Raw genomic sequence first — 22,031 nt, 5'->3', positions numbered from 1 at the left:
AGAGAGAGATTTAAGAATACGATTTAAGAATACATCTCAGCAAAAATCCCCTTTGCTTGAAGCTGGAATGTTAACATTAGCTACAGGTCGTATTCTATTTAGTTTATAAGGCAGCTTTACTTTATTCTGGCCTTTCTATGCATTAAAAGTTTAATACTTGGTAAGAGTCTGACGTATTCTGAATCTGGTTAGGATGTTAGACCTCTGGGACATCTTGTTTGTAATCTTGTACTGTACATAGGGAAACATTGTGTACATTGTGTGTTGTATGTTTGCATTGTGTGTAGTGTAGTGTGTATCACTGTCATTATTAATAAATATTTGTTAGCAAGTATGTCTGAGTTATTACTCTTCACTAAAACTGTGCCAGAGAATTTACATGCCTCTAAACTTTACCAACCGCTTGGGTATATTCTTGGCAGAAACCTTCACAAGTTGGAGGTTATGAGAATTTATTTTACTTATTGACTAATCCACTCTATTTTTGTAACCCTCATTGGTAGCAATTGACTGTTCTCGCACAAACCCATTGTCTCTTAGAAACACTTCCAAAGACACATATAGCCGTAACAATATAATTCAAAACTGAAACAGAAATGTCTGGACAATATGGCTCATATCCATTTGAGAAGGGAGTATTTAATGATTTTTCCTAATCCCTGATTGGTACTTTGTTTCTTCCAACACTAAAGTCAACCTAAATATACTTTCTACAGTACCAGCTAAAGTTAAACTTAAATTTAATTTTGATACTCCTCCAATTGTAAATTACCCATCTAGTATTTGATGGTGGATTACCATTAAGTTAACTCTTAACCATAAAGTTAAAGTCTCTTGTAAAAAAGGGTCTTTACCAGGTTTATACGCCATAATTGCCAGAAGGGTTGAAATTTTCATGTAAACTGAAACTTATCTTAGCTGTCCTATGAGGGGTCTGATAGCTCAATACATTTAGAGATAAATTATTTTTTTCACAGCTGTATTTTACAAACTTTGGAGTTTGTAAAATACAATTGCTTTTGTTTTGCAGTCACATTAATATAATTTTTCCATACCAATAGGAGAGAAAAAAATCTTCTTTAAGGGAAGACATGTTTTTAGCATAGGATTGTCTTCAAATCTTATAAAAGCTACCAAGACAGAAGAACACTTCAGTTTTTTTAAATAAGGCCTTATTTCCTGAAGTCTACACACATGCAAAGCTTAAAGATCTAAAATACTTTTTTTAATTTGAGAACATTGCTTCATGTCTCAATAGAAACAAGGTAAAATAAGAAAAAAATGATCATATCTCTCCACCTTCTGGCTGAAAGTGGAAACAGTAACTTATCGTTTTCTATACAATGAATGTGAACATTCATCATTCAATTAAAAAAATACTTTAATCACCCCCTAAGGTGGCAATTTAAGCAGCAAGAAGTGCAACATACACCACATTCCAAATAAAATTGGTAAAAACATGGAATCACAAAAAGTTTGAGAAAAAAACAGCAAACAGGTCCATAAAATGATTATGAAAGTAACATAGTTGTATGTACATTGTAACGACTCTGTCCTATACTAAAAAATAAAATGATAATCAAGTCATTAGACATTTAAGAAAATATTAAAGTACCTGTACATTTGCAGAGGGGAATCTATCTAATAGAGATCGTATTAATATAACTTTCTTTACACTTTCTTTACACTTGTTTCCGAGCCTGATGGCATCTGCGACAAAGCTAAATTTTCTTCTATTTGACTTACACTGTGGACAGCGAAAACATTGTCCTGAAGATAAGAGGTCCAAAGACTGATGCAGGATATAAGATGAGCTGAATCTTCAATGATGGCATAGGCCTTCCTCAGGATCTGAAGCCAGGGGTCTTAAAGATTCTCCAATGATTTTAGAGCTGAGGTTCACAACATTTTGACTGAGTAATGTGAACCAAAACATACAGTAAGAGAAAAAATAAAATTACTTTCAATAAAAAGCGACAAAATACAGATTTTTTGGGGGGATTCCAAAGGAACTAATTTTTCTGAAACAATATAACAATCTTCTTGGATTTCTTAACAATTATATAAGTGTTGACAGTGAATGTAAATTTATAATCAAACACAGTGCCCAGGTATTTGTAACTGTGAACTATACCAATCACGTAATCATGCTGATTAACAGAATCCCTTCCAGCAAGGATTACCACAGAGGTGTTAGTGGGGTCAGCAGGGGGCACTCACCCTGCTGTCCATGTGGGTCCTAATGCCCCAGTATAGTGATGGGGACACTATACTATAAATAGGCGCCGTCCTTCGGATGAGACGTAAAACCAAGGTCCTGACTCTCTGTGGTCATTAAAAATCCCAGGGTGTTTTTCGAAAAGAGTAGGGGTGTAACCCCGGCATCCTGGCCAAATTTCCCATTGGCCCTTACCAATCATGGCCTCCTAATAATCCCCATCTGTGAACTGGCTTCATTACACTGAGAGCTGGTGTGTGGTGAGCGTTCTGGCGCACTATGGCTGCCATCGCATTATCCAGGTGGATGCTGCACATTGGTGATGGTGGAGGGGAGTCCCCATTACCTGTAAAGTGCTTTAAATGGAGTGTCCAGAAAAGTGCTATATAAGTCTAAGCAATTATTATTATTATTAAATCTGAGTGATTAGGGACCTGTGTTTTCAATCTGTTGAATCTAGGAGAGCACACAATTTAAAGTTTCAAGTAATTAAACATTTTACTTTTGAAGTGCAGCAGATTAATAGCTTCTCAATTTAACTAATTCACCTAAATAGAATAGAAATGCTTCTTTCTGTCTCTGGGGGTCATGTGGAATCTGTATCTTTCAATGGGAGATCTTGACATTTTCTATTCTGAAAGCCCATTTCACATACACCCAATTAAACAGGAAATTAAATTACATACTATTATATATAATGTATCTATGTATTATAGATCACTAAAGGCATAATCACAACTTAAAATCTTAGTTTTAAGATTAATAAAGTATCTGTTAATGTTAATTAAGGTTAAATAGCACACAAATTTTATTGCAGGCCTGTGGTTATTTCTGTAGTGTAGAACATTTGACCTTACTGTGATTATTTTTACAGACTGTATCATTAAATTATTATATGTTCCTTAAATCGAAGCAGAATTGTTTTATTGTGGTTGGAAAAACTGGAGATGTTGCTTTGCTGTTTTAAATACAGAATACAATCATAATCAGGCATTAGGTTTCTGAAATCATACTTTCAAAAAATGGCTAAACGTTTTCAGGGTGCTGCTATGGCAATGATGGGGTGCTTTGTGAGCCTTGACACTGACCTTTGCTCCGCTCTAACCGGGGAACAGGTTATCATGTTAAATAACTGTTACTTGGGAAATGCCATTAAGCTAATGAAACATCTAATCGGGTAAAAGGATTTGGCTTGTTGCAGCTACATAGAGAAAAAAAAGTATTACTGTAGTCCATTATCTCTCTACAAAGCCTATAACGTAGACTCTAAGTTAGAGTACAAGCGCTTCGTGTATTTTGGCCCTAACAGCTGCTGTGAACATGACTGAATATACAAAAGTATGTGGCTGGAGAACAGGAAAAGCACACATTAATTATTCTCTCGCTGAATAAATCGTGTTACATTTTAATTATTATCCTATATAGATAATCTGTTCTTAAAATACGCAAAAGAGTGAAAACCCACATATGAGTACACAAATGATCAACAACAAGAAAAGCAGTGCCACTTTCTAATAGTAACTGTGGGGAAAATGAGATGAACAAAGAAAGTTACAGGCGAGGAATATTATTATATTATTATTTTTGACGGTGATATATTTTTGGGGAGTTAAGATTTTTTTTTAAAGTGACGCAAATTGTAGCAATGCAATAAATGTATGTAATGATATCCAAAAGAATAAGCAGTTTATCTACAGCCCGTGGATATCTGAAAACGTGATGTAGTGTTAGAATAACGATACAAATAGCTTCAAAACAATGTCAGATATTGTATATTATATTTGTAACTGCAAATCATGTGACACGTATCCCGAAATGACCTTATGCAACGGAATCTTCAGAAAATCAGACTTTTTAGAACTTTTAACTTAACATCCCAATCAATTTTTACATTAATTACTTATGCATATATACATGACCTACACGGCATGTTTAAGATATATCACCATATGCATTGCCTTTTACAGACCTTTGATGAGTAGTATAGAGAGACCATCCAAACACACACCGATGGAGGCTTGTTGTAACCTGTGTCACAGGGCCTTGACGTCAGAGCGGCAGGACACAGGTCGGCTCGGCGCTGAAACGCTGCTCAGCTTGCAGAGGGGGGAGCGGTCTAAACAAGTCAATTATTTTGCTAACTGTTGGCTTGCAAAAAATAGGTGACATTCGGTAGAAGTGATTGATAGTTATCATAGTATTTGTTAGTCTGGGATTTTTAAAATTATATACAATACACATTAACTTAGTGTAAGTAGAAGTGATTGACAAAACAGATTTACTAAGTACCGGTTTCGGAGCGCTTATTGCTCCCGTGTAAGGCACTTGTCTAGGGTTAGTAGAGCTGTAGGTAAGGTTATAGTTGGAGGTATCAGATAGTTTTTTAGAAGTCTGCAATCTGTAAAATAAGAAATTAGCCAGGAATCCGGTTATCCTTCTCCCCGAATGTCATGGAGGAAGCGGTAAGCGCAGGCCCTTCAAACAATGAGCCGTATGGAGAGGCAGACAAAGGACCGCAGAGCTCCGGTGACAAGCGGAATCCTGCCGGCTGCAGGAAGCAAATTGACAGCGCTGATCGCGGAGGATTGCGAACAGGGCCTGGCGATTCTGCTGGTCAGGATGCGATTCGGAATACGCCGGACCTGAGGGTTAGTGCTGCAGTTTTGACCGAGAGTTCGGAGCCCGTGATCCCTGCAGTTTTGACTTATGTTCCCGCAGATGAATCTGGAAATGGGAAAGGATGCGGGATAGCTGCTGAAAAGAAACAGACTTTAAGTAAGTTAAACACTTCTGTACAAAACCTCCTAGGACTCAATCAGAAAGTCTTAGAAACTCCTGAGAGAGGGATTGCAACTCCTGATGTTTATTCTAAAAACAAAGAAAATGGGAATACTGATGACATGGAGCGAGAGGCTTTACAAAATGCGATTGAGTTGGATTTAAACAGAACTGCATCAACCCAGCACCATGCTTATAGTACAACATGTAAAGCTTTAAAAAAATCACAACTATCGCATGACACCACCAGCAAACTGGATGTGTACGACAATTCAATCAAAAGCTTTGAAACTCAAGGTGGGTATGATTTTCAGTACCCTTCTTTGGCTGATAAAAGCAACGTCGTGTGTCGTCACTCTGAGGCTGGCAACAATACGCACCAACCGAGCTGTAGCAGCATTAAGGATCAAACGGATGTTATTACTGTAGAGGCTTGCAACTTTTATAAATTATTTGGTGCCGTGGGGCATAGCGAAATTAAGAACAAATCAGACGACTGTTTAATATCTGACAGATTAAATTTGCACAAGCTGCCCTCGGAGAAAACAAATGGGGGTTTGCACCAAGAGCCCTTGAGTTTACCCGATGCACCGCTTACTGGTAATGAGGGTCGTCTGAGTACTGATGGACTCACCAACGGGACTTCTGTTGCAGCATCGCTGGAAGATGAGGTGTCTGAGTGCAGTAAGGACGGTAGCCTGGCAGGAGAAGAAGGAGCCGAAATATCCGATGAAAGGCGGTCCTTGCCTGAGGTTTGCTCAGCAAGTTCTTTCAGCGAGCAGGACGATCTCACTTATGAGTTACAACAAGTTTACAGAATATTGAATGGCTTTATGTTGGAAAAGCACAAAGGCATCACGGCTCCCTTCATGAACCCCGTGAGCGCATCACAGTACGAGGATTATGACCGTCGTGTCCAGCAGCCTATGTGGTTGAGAAGGATGGAAGAGAAGTTCATCAACAAGGAATATGAAACTATCACCGAGTTTGTGAGCGACTTCAGGTTGATGCTGGAAAACTGCTACAGGTTTCATGGGGTTGACCACTGGCTTTCTAAGCAGGCACAGAAGCTAGAAATGATGCTGGAGCAAAAGCTGACATTGTTGTCCAGGTAAGATCTGTGATTGGTTACAGTTGTTGTTTGTAATATAATCAGTAATTGTAAGCCCTAAAACATCATTTTTGATGTTGAGGAAAAAAATATGAAATATTTTTTGTCCATTATTAGGGGTTTTCCAACTCTTTCTTGATCACATTCAAATTAGATGTCCAATGCATGGTAATTTTATCACTTTTATAGTTTACTATCTGCAGTTTTGGACAAATCAAGTCTTTAATTGAGGGCATTAAAATGGAACCGATGCTATTGGTTCCAAATACTTTTTTGTTGGCTTATTAATGTTACTCAATATATATTTTTGACTTCACATGTAATACACTTATTGCATCATACTTGACACATAATCTTTATAAAAACAAGTTAGCAGGATCTCGTGCTGACCTATGGAAGCTCTACACAGTGTGAATCTGATGTTTTCTTTTCATACCGTGTATACCACTTCTCCTTCCCATGAGTTCTTATTAACGTAATTGGATTTCAGTTGCTTAATCGTGAGGAAAACATGTTTTCCAAATAGCTGCTTATTGACCATTTAAGAGATCCTATAATACCTGTAGGTCTGGCTCTCCAGGACCAGGGTTGCAGACCCCTGATCTTAAGTACAATATTATTATAACAGGACAGTTGGTTGTGCCTAGCACTATGTAATATGTATGTAATTTCATGTGTTTGGATGATTAGGCCATGCACTACTGCTTGTGCAGTGATGTTTCAAATAGGAGTAAAACTTTGTTGACTTTTTACTGTGCTGTAGTAGTAGAGAGCCACTAAATGGATTGTGCAGTGCATGTTTGCTTTCACCTTTGCCTCTTTCATGTTGCACCCAACCTTTAAATTTTCATTTATGCAAGGTATTCAATAGGTTGTCTAGAGAAATGGACCCCCGTTCTAATCCTGAGGGACAAGTTTGTCTGTAAAGTTCCAGTCCAGCTGGGCTCTTAACCTCTCCAGTCCAATTAAGCAAAATAATCTGACCAGTTTAACAGCACTCCCGGCTCTTCAGGTGCTAGTGCTTTAAATAGACCTGGAAAGTCTACTGACACCCTAGGCCCCCAGGAGAAGGATTGGGAACCCTTGATTCGGAGCGCAGCTGAATACCTTTGCAAAGGTGATGGCAGGCAGGAAAAGGAGAAAGGGTGAGCATAAAAGTACATAAATCTGGTTGTTAGTACGTTGACTTTAGGTGGTTGGTCCCTAATACAAATGGTAAGGGTAATGAGAGAAAGGAGTTCCAACGTTAACTTTAAAACTGAGAAAGTTCTTAGCAAGAAGTTTATACCAGTTTTGCTGAATATATCATAAAAAACAGTGTAATGGACAAAAAAATGTAAAATAAATTGACACATAACTCATACTACAGAGTAGTGCTTCACATATTAGTAATTTTCACTTCGCTAAATCTAGTGATGTGATGACCCCAAAATATGTATGAATGCTTCAAAAATTATATTTAACTATTTTCTAGTTTGAAAGCAGGAACAATGCTTCTATGTGATTCTGCCTGGGGAGAGAGTATAAATTTACCTTTAGCACATCTCATATAACACATCCAACCCATCCTTTCTTCTGTGAATTGCTGAGGCATGCAGGAGTAGTATTAGTTGATCTCATAAGAAATACTTTGCATTTTTGTCATCTGTAGTTTTTGAGATGGGAACCTGCTCATGAGGTCCATACAGTTTCCTTACTCTGAGCTTCCAGCACCTTGTGTTAACTGTCACCAGACTGAGAGCTCCAGCTCTGTACTGTCTCAGGGTTAGTCTCTGCTTTGGGACCTTTTCCCTGACTAGTGATTGTGCCAGGGAAGAGCTCGGTGCTGTGTCTGTGTACCTCTTTTTTTACCTCAATATAGAAGTTGACTGTATTTGTCTAAGACTTCCAAATGGAATTTAAAACTCTGTTCTGAAACATTGCCCTTACTTTTGCAACAAGTTGCAATATAGTGTATACATAATTCCTGTAAGTTTGTCTATTCAAATAAGTGGTTTGTGGAAACTGCACAATGAAGTCAAGAGTTTTGGTGGCCATTGTTCAATCATGTTCCCCTGGACAGTGACAGTAGTCACTAGAGGACACTACATCATCAGGGAGCTGGCAGTTCTGTACACTGGAAAATCACAACTTATTTTTTGGTGGACAATGGTGCTATTAATACTTTCTGTGTTTCCCAGGGTCCTGTTTGTATACAAACAAAATTCCACACTGTACAACTTTCATATGTTGCTGCTGTGTACAGTACAGTTGTTTTTAGTAGGTTGACTTTAGGTGGTTGGCCCTTAATACAAAGAATATATATATAAATATATTATGGGCTACAGGCAAAAGGATGTTGGGCTACTTATTAAAGAACCAGAACTGCATATTTAAAACAGTCAATCCAAAGCAGAATATATCAGGAATAATAGGATAGATAGATGTAGGTTTTCATAATGTTGCATAGACTTTAAGTTTAAGTCACTCTTTCATTTTTGATGATGGGCTGGCCATTTTCATAGCATTTTTAAATGATCTTTTTAACATTGATGAATCCTGTGAATATTACAAACTGCAAAACAACAGAAAGTGAAACATCAGAATCTCTTAACAGTCATTGGAATGCTGTATATTGTTTTCATTTTCAGTTTGTTTCCGTTTATATGAATCAGATCGAACGTGTTGTGCTTCTTTCAAAACATTGCTTCTTGCAACATTTGTCACATGCAGACTTTTTTCTTTTTGTTGTTTTCAGAACTGATGCATTGATATTTACTTCCCATTATGTCATTTAGGTTCTGATGAATGGTTTTACTGTTTCAGAAAGTGTTACTCTGTTGTTTCAAGTAACTTTTCCCAGTTTTGTTAATGGGTGTTTTAGTATTTTTAAAAATGTAAAGCATTGTTTAAATATTAATGTACTCATTTACATTAGTTCTGTAAACACACCCTCATTGTGTCACAAAACTATGAGGTGAGCAGAAGAGCAGCAAACACAAGCAGAGAAAGGGGTTTGGGGAAATAATATTTTGGGCCCCTTTTTTAAAAATAAAGCAAGATTGCCTATGGTGAGATGGTCAAAACCGGGTTGATTTCAAACAGAATGGCCCATAGCTTTCTTCAGTACATCCTGTATTCCTCATCTATTTCCTAAAACTACAAATTGTATTACAAGCAAACATGCCAGGGCTTTTGGACAGGAAATGTGAATGTTCCTTCTTATTAAGTTAAGTAGATTATTAACAGACCTTAAACACTAGTGATCCCTTGTTGGTTTTCCAGGACTCTTCGAGAGAAGACCTCTCTTGCAATGACGTCAAAAGGGCGGTATGGGCTGGATGAGGAGAAGGGACTGGTGAGCAGCTCCAGCCGGAGGCGCTCTGTTCCCAGGAGCCTAGGAGCCTTGACAACAGGAGCCAGCGAGTCCCTCATGGTTCAGGCCCTCAGGCTGGAGGAGCAGCAGAGAGCGAAGGAGGAGAGAAGGTAGGGGTCTGTCTCTAGAGGTCTGGGAGTCACTCACACATCATTGCTAGACAGAGCTAAAGAGCCATGGTGGAATCCTGTAGCCAATTCCAGTTTAAATCTGGAATTCCTGCTTTTCTCTTAATTGTACCTTGAGTTTAAAAGTGTTGCACAAAGCAGCTGAACATATTGACACCCGTACCCATGATTTATGAAGTTAGATAGTTAAAAATAATATGATAACATATCACATTGTTGTATTGTTGCATACATTGTGTAATTATCAATTATCAAGTATTTTATGAAATGATTCACTAATATTTTCAAATAAATATGTTATTAGTAAATTATTGTGTACTTATGAGATAAAATGATCATTTGAGTGCATGAACAACCTGTTACATTGTGCAATGACACCAACTAGAAGCTACAGATAACTCAGATGTAGCTTTCTGGTTTAGTGTTCATGGCATGAATTTGGTCATAATGAAATATTGTGATATTTAGCTTATTTGAACAGAATTGTCGTAAGCATGAGGACACTAAAATGTATAATTAAACAAGAATGGCTGTATTGTGTACTCGATTCCACTACCTAAAACTGAAAGTCAACTAACAGTAATGTAGGTATTGCATGACGATTGTGCTATCGCATGATTAACACAAAGTACATCATTTACTGTCTCATAGTATCAAGATAATTTTTTTATCTGGTAAATGACATAATTTTTATGTACATATGAGGTACCATATGTACATGCATATCATAAATGCATGCTAATTATTACGTAATTATGATGTACACCTGAAATATTCTTTCTTGATGGCCGCAATGCACATCTATAGCTAAGAGCCTGCTACTGGATTCAGCTTCCAGTTTCAAGTTATCTCATCAGTACGAGGGTCTTACAGCACACATAAGTTAAAACTCTTCTGAATGTCACACAATCCAGTCATTTAAGCATTTCATGCATTGTATATTATGCATGCTTAAAAATATCAGCATTTCGAAGAATAGTAAAAATGAAATTGTTTTGTACAATTTATTTATAATACTATTTATATTTCACTAATTAGCATGGAATAATATTTTTTTACAATATACCAATTCGTGTTTTAAAATTTAGAGTGTACCTTCTGCCAGTTCTATTTAGAGAATTGCTGAATAGGAATTTTATGTGATATAAAAATAATTTAAACAATAGAATGAATTAAGTCTATGAAGTACTGGTAAAGTTTGATTTCCACAATAGAGTAGGTTAATTCTAGATCACTAGAAGAGAAGATACAAACAGTATTTTATATATGCAGTATTATAGATATAATCAAGAAAAAGTATCACCAGTGAATCAACAGGGATCTTATAATTTTTTTTTCCTAACATTGAATTTTATTTAAAGGAAATATCATAGATACATTTATTATACTGGTTAAGATCGTGAACAGGGCTTCTACTGTCAACGTCACTGGCTGATAGCATGTGTAATCACTGCTGGAAGCAGTACAAGATGTACTGTACACCTGTGATGTATGCTTTGGACCAGGTTGCAAATGGTGTCTTCTGGGATTCACTTATTATTCACTTATGCCTGGACAAGCATGTGGCTGTTCACCGGTCTCTGACCTCTTGGTGCCAAACGTCATCCCAGCTCATCTCACAAATGTTCAATGTTTCCTGTCTACAAAACCACAGTTTCAGGACCCACTAAGGATTATGCATTATTTGGAATGTTCTTATATCAGGATGATGCCCAGGAAAGACAACAGTTGAGGACCCAGGACTCAGATCAGCATAACGCTAGAAGTTAGGTTGCCATAAATCCCCATCATACCTGGACAATGACTGGTCTGTTGCTCACACCAGTTAGTGTTACAGTTCTGCATCTACTGCATCTACTCCTCACTTACTGATGTCCATAAGGGTGGTCTACACAAAATCTTAATTCACCACTAAAGAGAACTCTTCTCCACTGATGGGGAAACCACTTGAGTTGCTGCTCTACCATACCAGTGGCACAGAGACATTAGTCTCTCAATAACTATGATGTATTAGTTACCTTCTTTTTTATTTACACCAGAATGAATAAGTTTAAATGGAAAAAAGCAAGCATAAAATCACAACTCACTTAGAATTTCTCTTAAAGCAACTGATTACATTCATGGCAAACATAGTGTATTCATAGAAATATTCCCAGTTTTACTTTGTATGTTTTTACCGCTTTTTATTAAAATTAATAGAATCATTCCCATTTTTGTTTTGTAAGTTTTTACTCCTTGTCTTTTTATTAAAATTCATAGAAACATTACTGCCTTTTCAGGCAGCATTTATCATCACGCTGGCTGCTTTCTCAGACTGACAAACAGTTTTGTTTGTCTATAATCATATAATAAATTTAATTGCAGTGGTCTTTTGCAACTTAAATGGTAATACCTTGTTTATTCTATATTGCTGAACCCATTTTGTGTTAGGACTTCCGCATGACTGAATTTCTAACAGATATTTTCTGAAACAAGCTTGAGATACATTAGAAAGTTTTTTTCACAATTTAAAAGTTAATTTCCTTTGTAATGTGTAAGGAGGTTACTACAACATTTATCATGCTGGTGATTACTTTTTTTGCTTTGTGTACTATAGCTACTATAATGTAACTGAAGCTCAGGGTTCAGCTGAAATCAAGAAAAATCATGTTGGACATTTTTTATTTTTAATTATTTTATTTTCTAATAATGATCTATTTGATTTATCTAGATTTCAGCCTTTACATCAAACAAAAGCTGAAATTTCAATAAGGGTGGGTAGATTTTTGATATTCACTGTATTTGTTGCAGTGCTGCAGATATCCAAACTTTTGTGTATGTTTTTCAATTAAATTGTGATAATCTATTATAATGGGTAAATTTGCTTGTAAGTTTTTTGTGTTTTTTTGTTCTGAAAGTTTTCTCTTTGTGCCTCAGGCAACGTGAACAGGAGCGGAAAGAGGCAGAGGAGGCGACCACCAAGGAGCTGGAGGACTGGGAGCGCAGCCTGCTTGCCCAGGCTCACCCACAGTCCATGGAGACCCTGTGGGAGCTGCCAGCCATTGGCCACTTTCTATGCCTGGCACAGCAGGCCCTCAACCTCCCAGAGATTGTCTTTTTTGAGCTGGAGCGCTGTCTTCTCATGCCTCGATGCAGTTCCTTTCTGGCCAAGGTCATGACCTCTCTCCTCAGCCAACCTCAGAGAAGGGCCACCCTGCACCGGCGCCCAGCCCTGACCTATTGTAGCTGGGAAGCTGCCCTCCGGCAGAAAGTAAAAGGGTGGTATCGGCTCATGGGGCAGGCTGAGGACGTGTCAGCTTGTGCCGAGCAGCTGGGGCTGTGCCCACAGTTCTTCCGGGTTCTGGGTGAAAGCACTCCTCTGGAAGAGAGGCCCTTCCACCTGCTTCCTTTCTACCAGCGAGTGTGGCTGCTCAAGGGCCTGTGTGACTGGGTGTATGAAACTCAGAAAGAGGTGCAGGACGCCGTGCTGGGTCAGCCAATCCACGAATGCCGGGAGTCCATCTTGGGATACGATGGACGTGAGAACGCTTACATCCACTTCCCACACTTCTGTGGGGCCGACCTGCGCATCTACTGCCAGAGCCCCAGTGCCTCACCAGAGTTTCCCATGCCAGCCATCTGTGTGAGTAGGCAAGACCAAGAAGAGGCTGCTGCCAAAAGCGGAGAGGCAAGGCTTACCGTTAATTGGTGCACCGTTGCGAAGGAGAACTGCAGAGAGCAAAGGACTGATGATAGTGCTGAAAATGTGAAAGAGGACCATGATGAAACTGGGTCTGCGTGTATCCAGGCACCCCTCGTAAAAGAGATTTCATTGACTGAAGGGTGTCCAAACTGGGACAATATCAGGATAAAATCTGAATCTAGTGAAGACAGTCAATCTGATAAAAAAAACAATATTTACAACCGCCTGTCATGTAAGGAGGAATCTGAGGAGGATTCTAAGATAATGAAGATGCTACATATGGAAGTTGAACACAATCTCGAGATTAAAGAGGAAATGGCATTTTCTGAATGTGTCCCAATGAATTACAGCAACACACGGTCTTCATCAGGTGGTGATCAGAAGAACTGTGAGGTCAATTTAACAAACCCAGAGACACTGGGGAGTCCTGAGTTCACAGGCTTGCAGCCACCCCTGAGTCCTGGTGAGGTCCACGCTGTAAATAACAAAGTACCTCTGCTGGCCCAAGACTCTTGTGCCTCCTGTGGCTCTCGTATTAATCCTCACTGTCACCAAGACCAGCACCACAGCCGCCCAGCGTCCCCAGAATGCAACGGGGTATCTCCCAAGCACTCTGCCCAGGATGGCCTGGTTGAGGGGAAGGGTACCCGAATGCGTACCAAGAAAAAAAAGAAGAAGAAAAAGAAACTGAAGGAGCTGGGGTTGAAAGAGGGACAGAATAAGCTCGGCGGGGTGCGACACAACTTATCCAAGACTTCAAGGCCTGATCATCAGAAGGCAATCGCCACTGCTAAGAAAAAAGACAAACGAAAGAAGCGCAAGTCAGGTGAGACTCCTTTTTTTTTTACATCTTTGTACTCTTAGTGTTTTAATGTCTAAAGGCTAAGCATTTAACTATAATACTTGTGAAAGTATTTTTTGGCAAATCATATTTTTATTGTTTTTTAGTATTGTAAGAAAACAACCTGGAATGTGTTTATATCCTGCAGATATTTTCATGCAAGACAATATATTAATATTTTATTGAAGAAGTTCAGGTGGGTAGCTGCGTCAGCATGCGTAGGCTGCAAAGGAACAAGTAAAGGTTTATTCTATGCTGAAAGGAAAAGAAAAGAGATGCAACTTTTTCGGCTGTGGTGCCTTCTTCAGGCGTATATCTCTTTTCCTTTCAGCATGGAATAAACCTTTACCTGTTCCTTTAATATTTTATTAATATACACAAAATAACATAAAAAGATTGATGCAGTCACCTCCCGCTCTTACTGCAGCTAGTGCAGAGCTGGATTTCCTTGTTACTTCAACTTTGTAGTGCTAGTTGTGTAACTGTTTAAAGATTTGTTTTAACATGGTAACAGACAGATTATTATGTATTTCAGCAATGTTAAAGGGATAACAAATCACAGTCTGTTTCTGATTTGTGTTGAATTTCAGAGCTTGGAGGTTTAAAATTTCCAATTTTGTGCCCATTTCACCCCATTTGAGATGGCTACATACAAAGCCATGTTTAGAGAATAATTATTTAACCCTTTAATTTTATTTTACATACATTGTTCTTAATTTCCATATATGAGTCTGGATAGTGAACACTAACACCAGTCATCACTTAAAAATGATTGGCATTTGAAGCAAAAATAACATAAAAGGCTAATATTTCTGCTGCAGGAGATATTTTGTGGCGTTTCTCTGATCCATCTATCGACCTTCTCCCTCCTTACATGCACCTGGCTTACTGTTGTAAAGATAGACCCCATCAACAGAAATAACCCTACACACAACAAGTTATCTTTGATACGTATAGTTTAACGTAAGAGTGATATCGATGGTTCTATTTGTTTGTAGAAAAAAATGTAGATTTAGTGCATTAACCTGGACTGAGTATTTGGCATTTGAGGTTAATATGCCTCGTATTGGACAATACTGTAAAATGAAAGTGGTTAAAATAATAGTAAAATATTATTAAAAATAAACTTTATTTATTACACAAAATGTGTAATTTGTAAACATAATTATTTTACATTGTTAACATTTGGTATCATGCAAACTAATGCTCATTATTTTGGCCATCTGAAGGTGAAGTTACATTAGCATGTTGTTCGTGTCCAATATTCTTGTATTTCAATAGGAAAGAAATCTGACTCCAGAAAGACTACTGCAAAGAAGAGAAAAACTGGTTCCAAGCTCCCAGCTGAACCCACATTTCAGGTAAGCATTTTTAATCTAACACAAGTAGTAGCATTGGAGTATGTCAAATCTGTCAAACATCAGCATGGTCTAATTACGCCATGAATCAGCAAGTGGCATTGGGCAGTGCATCATCTGTGTTATGTGGTTCTGTGCTGACAAGGAGCATGTCAGAGAGTGCTATGTTAAAAAAAAAGTCACAGGTCAAATGTTTGGAGATTTATAGACCTGGGGTGGAAATCTAAACATTAAAATACTGTATTTATTGTTCTAAATAATATATAACCAGATTGGCCAGCAAAGGGTTGCTCACAAAGCGACAGAGAGATGGGACAATGACAGCGGATTTTATCTGAATTTTGTTCACATGTCAAAATATCCTGTTTTTCTTTTTTTAAAGCTGGTATGTACAAATCTCGATGAACTCAGGAAGTTGATCAAGAAAACTGAGGAAGAACTGAAGGAACTAGAAAATGCTCGAAAGAAATCTGTAAGTATGAAAGGCAATGCCCTGCTTTTGTTCTTTTTTCAGATATTGTATATGTGTAAGCCAGCATTCTGGTAGTTATGTATCGATACTGGAAGCTAGGAGCATACATTTCTGCTTATTTGCTTTGCTGTGGCTCCCTCTTGTGGACTCATACCATAGGGTCCTGATAAAGACAGATATGTTAACAATGTACAGTATGTACACCTCACCCTATGAGTCTCCTAAAACTAGATATCTTAGTCCATTATGTGTGCTTGATAGTTGATGGTAATTTCTTTGTACTGACTTGATTGTGAGTTGTTTCTTTCTGCATGACACATTCATATTGTTATTTTATGATTCTTTACTTTATAGAGAATTGTACAGATAATTATAAAGTTCCACCAGCACTGCATATATTGAAAAATAAATATTTTTTAAGGATATAAATGATGCACATTTGCATAGACAAAAGCACAATCTATTATAACAAAAATATGCAAAGATGGAGTGTTAAGGAGTTCACTTCTGGTATGTGAACCCTTTTTTATTCAGAGCTTTAGCCTGACATCTTGTTTTTTTCAATGAATGACGATGAACAAAGGTTTTGAGGTGGGGAGTAGGACAATAGTAAGTCAATCAGGAACTGATTGAAAGCCAGTGCAAGGACTTTAGGATAGATGTAATGTGATCACTGGCTCTAGACTTGGTCAGTATTCTGGCTGCTGAATTCTGGACTTGCTGCAGTTCAATTTGGATTTAGATACCCCAGCAAGTATGGAGTTACAAGAATTGATTCGAGAGAAGATGAAAATGTTGACTAGCTTTTCAGAAACAGTGACGACATAAAATGTAGTCTGGTAATATTTTTTAGCTGGAAGATGTTTTTACAATATTTTGCACATGTGGGTCAAACATCAAGCCTGGATCAAATATCACCCCAAAGTTCATTAATTTTAGATTGAAATTCAAGTAAGGTGCAATCCGCAGATAGGATTACTGCATTGGCTTTACAAAGTTGATGGGAGCTGCCGAGAAGCATGACTTCAGTCTTGTCATAGTTTAAATGGAGGAAATTTTGAGTCATCCAGGTTTATGTCAGAGATGCAGTTAGACAGTGTAGAGACAGCCATTTGAGTGTGAGGGTTAGCATGGATTTGATTATCGTTAGCGTAGAAATAATAAATAGATCATGTGAATTTAATAGCTGACCAAGTGGAAACCTGTAAATGCTGAATAGTAGGAGGACCAGTATTGAGCCTTGAAAAACACCAGCCTTAAGAAGTCCAATTTCAAAATTAAGGTAAGACTTAAACATTTAAGAGCAATGTCGAAAACTCCAAATGCAGTCTCAAAGCAAGAAAGTAAGATGTCATGGTTGATGGTTTCAAAAGCAACACTGAGGTCTAGGAGAATAAGGATAGATAGAGAACCTGAATTAGAAGGCAAAAAAAGATTGTTAGTGACTTTAACCAGGGCAGTTTCTGTGCCTTGTAGTTGACTGAAACCAAATTGGAGTGGTTCGAAAACTGCGTTATTTAACTGAATTGTAACAGCATATTCCCAAATTTTTGCATGAGAATAATGAGGATAGGGAGAAAATTGTTTAGGTCATCCAGAGCCATATTTGTGTTTTTGGCACAGAGCTAATGGCAGCTGTTCTAAAGGCTCTTGGTACCATACCAATGCCCAGTAAGAGACATTCCCCAGGGAATGACATAGTGGTTTAGAATCCACTAAACCTTGGATTTTTATGCAGTCATGTTTGACTGCCATATAGCAATACAGTTTGTATTGACCACTTGCAGGTTTACTGTAGATGATATACACTCTTTCACTTTCCAATGCTTTTTTGAATAAACTGCTTTTGATTACTGCTAAGTCTTGCTTAAACTCCTACAGTATATAAAGAATGCCTTTTCTAGTTTTTGTCCCCCCTCATTTTTTATGTTTCCCAGTGTATGTTTTATTCCCTCTCCTTAGCAGAGGTATTCAAGCAGCTACACTGCTGTTGAGATGTCAGTAATTCATTTGAAATTAGTATTCGTGAAGAAACATAAACATCTGTATGTGCAGTAAGGTCTCCTGGAATGTCCTATTGCTCAGAGAATGTACTCTGGGGTACTTCACTTCTGGATAGGTTGAATTGTTTTCAATGTCAGGTAGTACCAGTTTCACAATTTCTCCTGCAGGGTCTTGCCTATGGGTCAGGGTGAAACATGAAGGTGGGGTACAATCTGTGGGTACACGTAGCCCTCTTTAGCTAACACCTTGATTTCTTTCGTTTTAAACTCATGAAACATTCATTCTATTTTCCTCCTAAAAACCTTGTTTCGACTTTAGAAGACAATTAATAGCCTTTAGTTGTATTGACATGGGAAACTGTTTAATAAATCGTACAGGTGAGCATGTGTGTTTGGGCAATCCTTCAACCAATTAATTTTTAAAAGGAAGGAGGAAGGGTGACTCCAAAGCCACTCTTTCTGTGGGAAGGCAGTGAGGTGGGATGTCCTTTTGTTGGGACAGATAGGAATGAAACTCCAGAGCCTAAAAGTACCAACACCATGGTCAGACCACCCAAGCCACCCATTCCTTCACTGAAAAATAAACACTAAAAATATGGTTTGTTCAGAGAAGGTGAATTAACTCTTAATTTTGCTTGCATAACGTTGTTCTGTTTACATTATGTATGGTGTATAGTAAATTTGGACAGCTAATGCTCTTCCCAGTGCCTGAGCCTGCAGAGGTCAGTAGCCTCTATGCCAGTATTAATCTTACACTTCAAGAGCAGTAATTTTGGACATTCTGCACATTTTACTATTGCCTACTTTTGAATTGTCTGTATAGTGTAAAACCTAAAAAATATACTGATGAAATAATTGGTGTTGTAATGCTATGCATGTCTCAGGAATACAGTCGTGGCCAAAAATATTGGTACCCTTGCACTTTTTGCAAATAACTCACAATTTTCACTAAAAATAAGTTGAAATTGACCTCAGTATTTGGTCTCCACAATTCTTTATTTCACCGTTAATATTGCAGAACCTTTGTTTTTGATTCAGAACTTAATATATCCTTTAAATATATTTAATATAATATAATATATTTTAAATAAAAAGAGATGGCATTGACAAAATTATTGACACCCCAGACTCAATATTTGGTAGCATAGCCTTTGGTCAAAATAACTGCAATCAAGCGCTTCCTATACCCATCGATGAGCTTCCTGCACCTCTGTACTGGCAGTTTGGCCCACTCTTCTTGTGCAAACTGCTCCAGTTCTCCCAGATTTGAAGGGTGCCTTCTCCCAACTGCTGTTTTCAGATCTCTCCACAGGTTTTCAATGGGATTTAGATCTGGACTCATTACTGGCCACTTCAGAACAGTCCAGCGTTTTATCTTGAACCACTCCTGGGTGCTTTTTGAAGTGTGTTTGGGGTCATTATCGTGCTGGAAGATCCATGACCTTCGATGGAGACCCAGCTTACTGACACTGGGTATGACATTGCGCTCCAAAATGCCTTGATATTCTCCTGATTTCATGATGCCATGCACACGTTCAAGGCACCCAGTGCCAGTGGCAGCAAAGCAACCCCAAAACATCACTGAACCTCCTCCATGTTTCACTGTAGGGAAGGTGTTCTTTTCTTTGAAGGCTTCATTTTGTTTTCTGTAAATGTATATAGAGATGGTGTGCTTTACCAGAAAGCTCTAATTTGGTCTCATCTGTCTACAGGACATTCTCCCAGAAGGATTTTGGCATGTTCAGGTGTGTTTTGGCAAATTGCAGTCAGGCTTTCTTATGTCTCTCTCAGCAGTGGGGTCCTCCTGGGTCTCCTACCATATAACCCCCTTTCATTGAGTTGGCGACGGATGGTGTGAGTTGAAACTGTCGTGCCTTGTGTCTGAAGGTCAGCTTGAATCTGTATGGCAGTTGATCGAGGTGTTTTCTCCACCATTCGAACAGTCCTTCCCTGCAATCTTTGATCAAGTTTTTTCTTGTGGCCACGTCCAGGGAGGTTGGCTACAGTGCCATATGCCTTAAACATCTTCAGAACATTACTTATGGTGGAAACAGGAACATCAAGGTCTCTGGAGATGGACTTGTAGGCTTGAGATTGTCCATGCTTGGCTATAATCTCGTAAATGACCTCCTCAGACAATTCTTTGGTTTTCTTTCTTTTGTCCATGCTCACTGTGGTACACACAGTGACACAAAACAGGAGAATGAGTCCTTTTCCCTATTCAAACTGGTTGAATGAGTGATTTATATATTGCAGGCAGCTGCATCTCACCTCAGGTGGGTTCAATTCCAAATTAAAGAAGAATCACCTGATTGAAGTCTAATTATTTCTAACTACTTGTAGAAGGTGCCAATAATATTGTCCGGGCCATTTTAGGATTTCCTGTGGAATAAGCTAAGATTTAGTAAATGATGCAGCTTTTTTTGTTTTGTTCCACTGGAAACCAAAGAAATACATATGTGGATAGAAAAATATTTTTTTATTTCAATAGTTTTATAGAAGAAATGTTGCATTATTTGATAAATGTGCACGGCTGCCAATATTTTTGGCCACGACTGAATTTCAAGTTGGATTTTCTTTTGACATGTGTATTTAATTAACCAGGCTTCAACCAATCATCAAAGAAGTGTAAAATTAAAACTTCTATTAGCCTGTGCTTTCACATAGGCCGTCTTTTGTTACACAATACTATTGTAGCACAGAGGGAATATATAGAAAATGTATCATCAGGCAAGTTTCTCCAAGTGCTCAAATGCTTTATTTTTCCCTCTTGGTTTGATTAATGGATACTTCAATGTTTATCTGTCAGCTACATTAGCCCATAAAACATTGACACATTCTCCTCAGTGTTTTTTTTTGTAGCTCCGCAGATGCACTTAAGCATTATAAATTGCAATTGACAGTCTGTAAATTAAAAGCATTTCATTTGAAATGCAAATGCCTGCAGTACTAATTGCCATTAAGAGCCAGTTAGTTACTCTACAGCAACAACTCAGGTTCAAGAACCTCAACGCTTTTACTTCTGAACTCAGAATTCTTATGTTTTTTTGTGTAGAATCTCAGGCCTGCAACTTTTGGAAGAGAACAGTATTGATACATCTGTAATGGAAAACAAAGTTGAAAATTCTTGTTGCTTGTCACCCTGATGAGAGCACATGATGTTTATTGTAGGGGAAATGGTACTTCAGGAGACAAGCTGTGAAGGAATTACATGGCACTCTGATGAGGCTGCTTAATGAATTGACACCCTGGGAGCCCAAGCTGGTAAAAGCCTTCCACAGAAACAGGTAATGTGTCATGGGACATTCTTTGATGCAACAGAAGGAGAAATGTTGAATATATACATTGCATTAGATTGGAAGATTGATTATGCCAATACATAAATTAGATCTTTTTGTAAAAATAATTTGTGGATATATGCAGGTGCTCACATAACACATAAAAGATTCCAGTGTGAGGTCCAGAACAATAAAAACCAATGTTAAGTTATTAATTTGGTCAGAACCTCAAAATGATATATTTGCTTGTACATTAGCAATGCTGCAATGCAATGGTACTGCATTGGTTTTTTGGACAGAAAATGAAAAATACTTTTGTTCAAAATGCTTCCCTATCTCCCCCTGGAGTCTAAGATGATGGCATGTCAGGGAAATGGGGTGGTTGCTCTTTGGCTGGGTGTGCTGCACATTATTAAGATTAATATGTAAGTGCAGTATCATGGTTGTTGTGATATTTATTTTTAAATAATTTTACAAAATACCCAAATTAACCACAAAATGGTGATAATATTTAGTAACTGATGACTGAATCTTTTCATTATTTTGCATTTTTACTATCCATAAGTACACAGGCCACCTAACCACAGAATGAAAGACTCCTGCTTGTGATGATTTCTCACATATGCAACTACTTTATTTTCTAGGAAAAATAGTTAACTAGTAGAAAAACATATAGTAGAATAAAATGTTCAGCATTTCTTGGTTAAATTTCTAACCTTCAAACAGTTCAAAAACAGACTCAAAATATCATCACAGTTTGCAGTTTTAATTAAAACATTAAATACGTTTAGAAACTGCTGTGTGAAA

General features: G+C 37.9%; 1 protein-coding gene across 2 annotated transcripts in view; it reads left to right on the top strand.

Moving 5' to 3' along the window:
- The first annotated feature begins 4,264 nt into the window (after window positions 1-4,264).
- brd10 (bromodomain containing 10) overlaps window positions 4,265-22,031 on the top strand; it is a 29,033-nt gene continuing 11,266 nt past the window's right edge. Inside the window, exons 1-7 of one of the 2 annotated variants that reach the window (XM_088629434.1) lie at window positions 4,265-6,107; window positions 9,372-9,572; window positions 12,507-14,098; window positions 15,395-15,474; window positions 15,854-15,943; window positions 19,659-19,691; window positions 21,118-21,233. In XM_088629434.1, coding sequence (XP_088485560.1) covers window positions 4,669-6,107; window positions 9,372-9,572; window positions 12,507-14,098; window positions 15,395-15,474; window positions 15,854-15,943; window positions 19,659-19,691; window positions 21,118-21,233 — 3,551 coding nt within the window. In that variant the 5' untranslated portion in view covers window positions 4,265-4,668. The remainder of the gene's footprint in view (window positions 6,108-9,371; window positions 9,573-12,506; window positions 14,099-15,394; window positions 15,475-15,853; window positions 15,944-19,658; window positions 19,692-21,117; window positions 21,234-22,031) is intronic. The other variant, XM_088629435.1, reaches the window with a different exon arrangement.

Source organism: Lepisosteus platostomus, chromosome 4 (assembly GCF_059453375.1).
Source record: "Lepisosteus platostomus isolate fLepPlt1 chromosome 4, fLepPlt1.hap1, whole genome shotgun sequence".
Classification (NCBI taxonomy): Eukaryota; Metazoa; Chordata; class Actinopteri; order Semionotiformes; family Lepisosteidae; genus Lepisosteus; species Lepisosteus platostomus.
The sequence above is the reverse complement of the archived record's forward strand: the minus strand, read 5'-3'. Positions and strand labels throughout refer to the sequence as shown.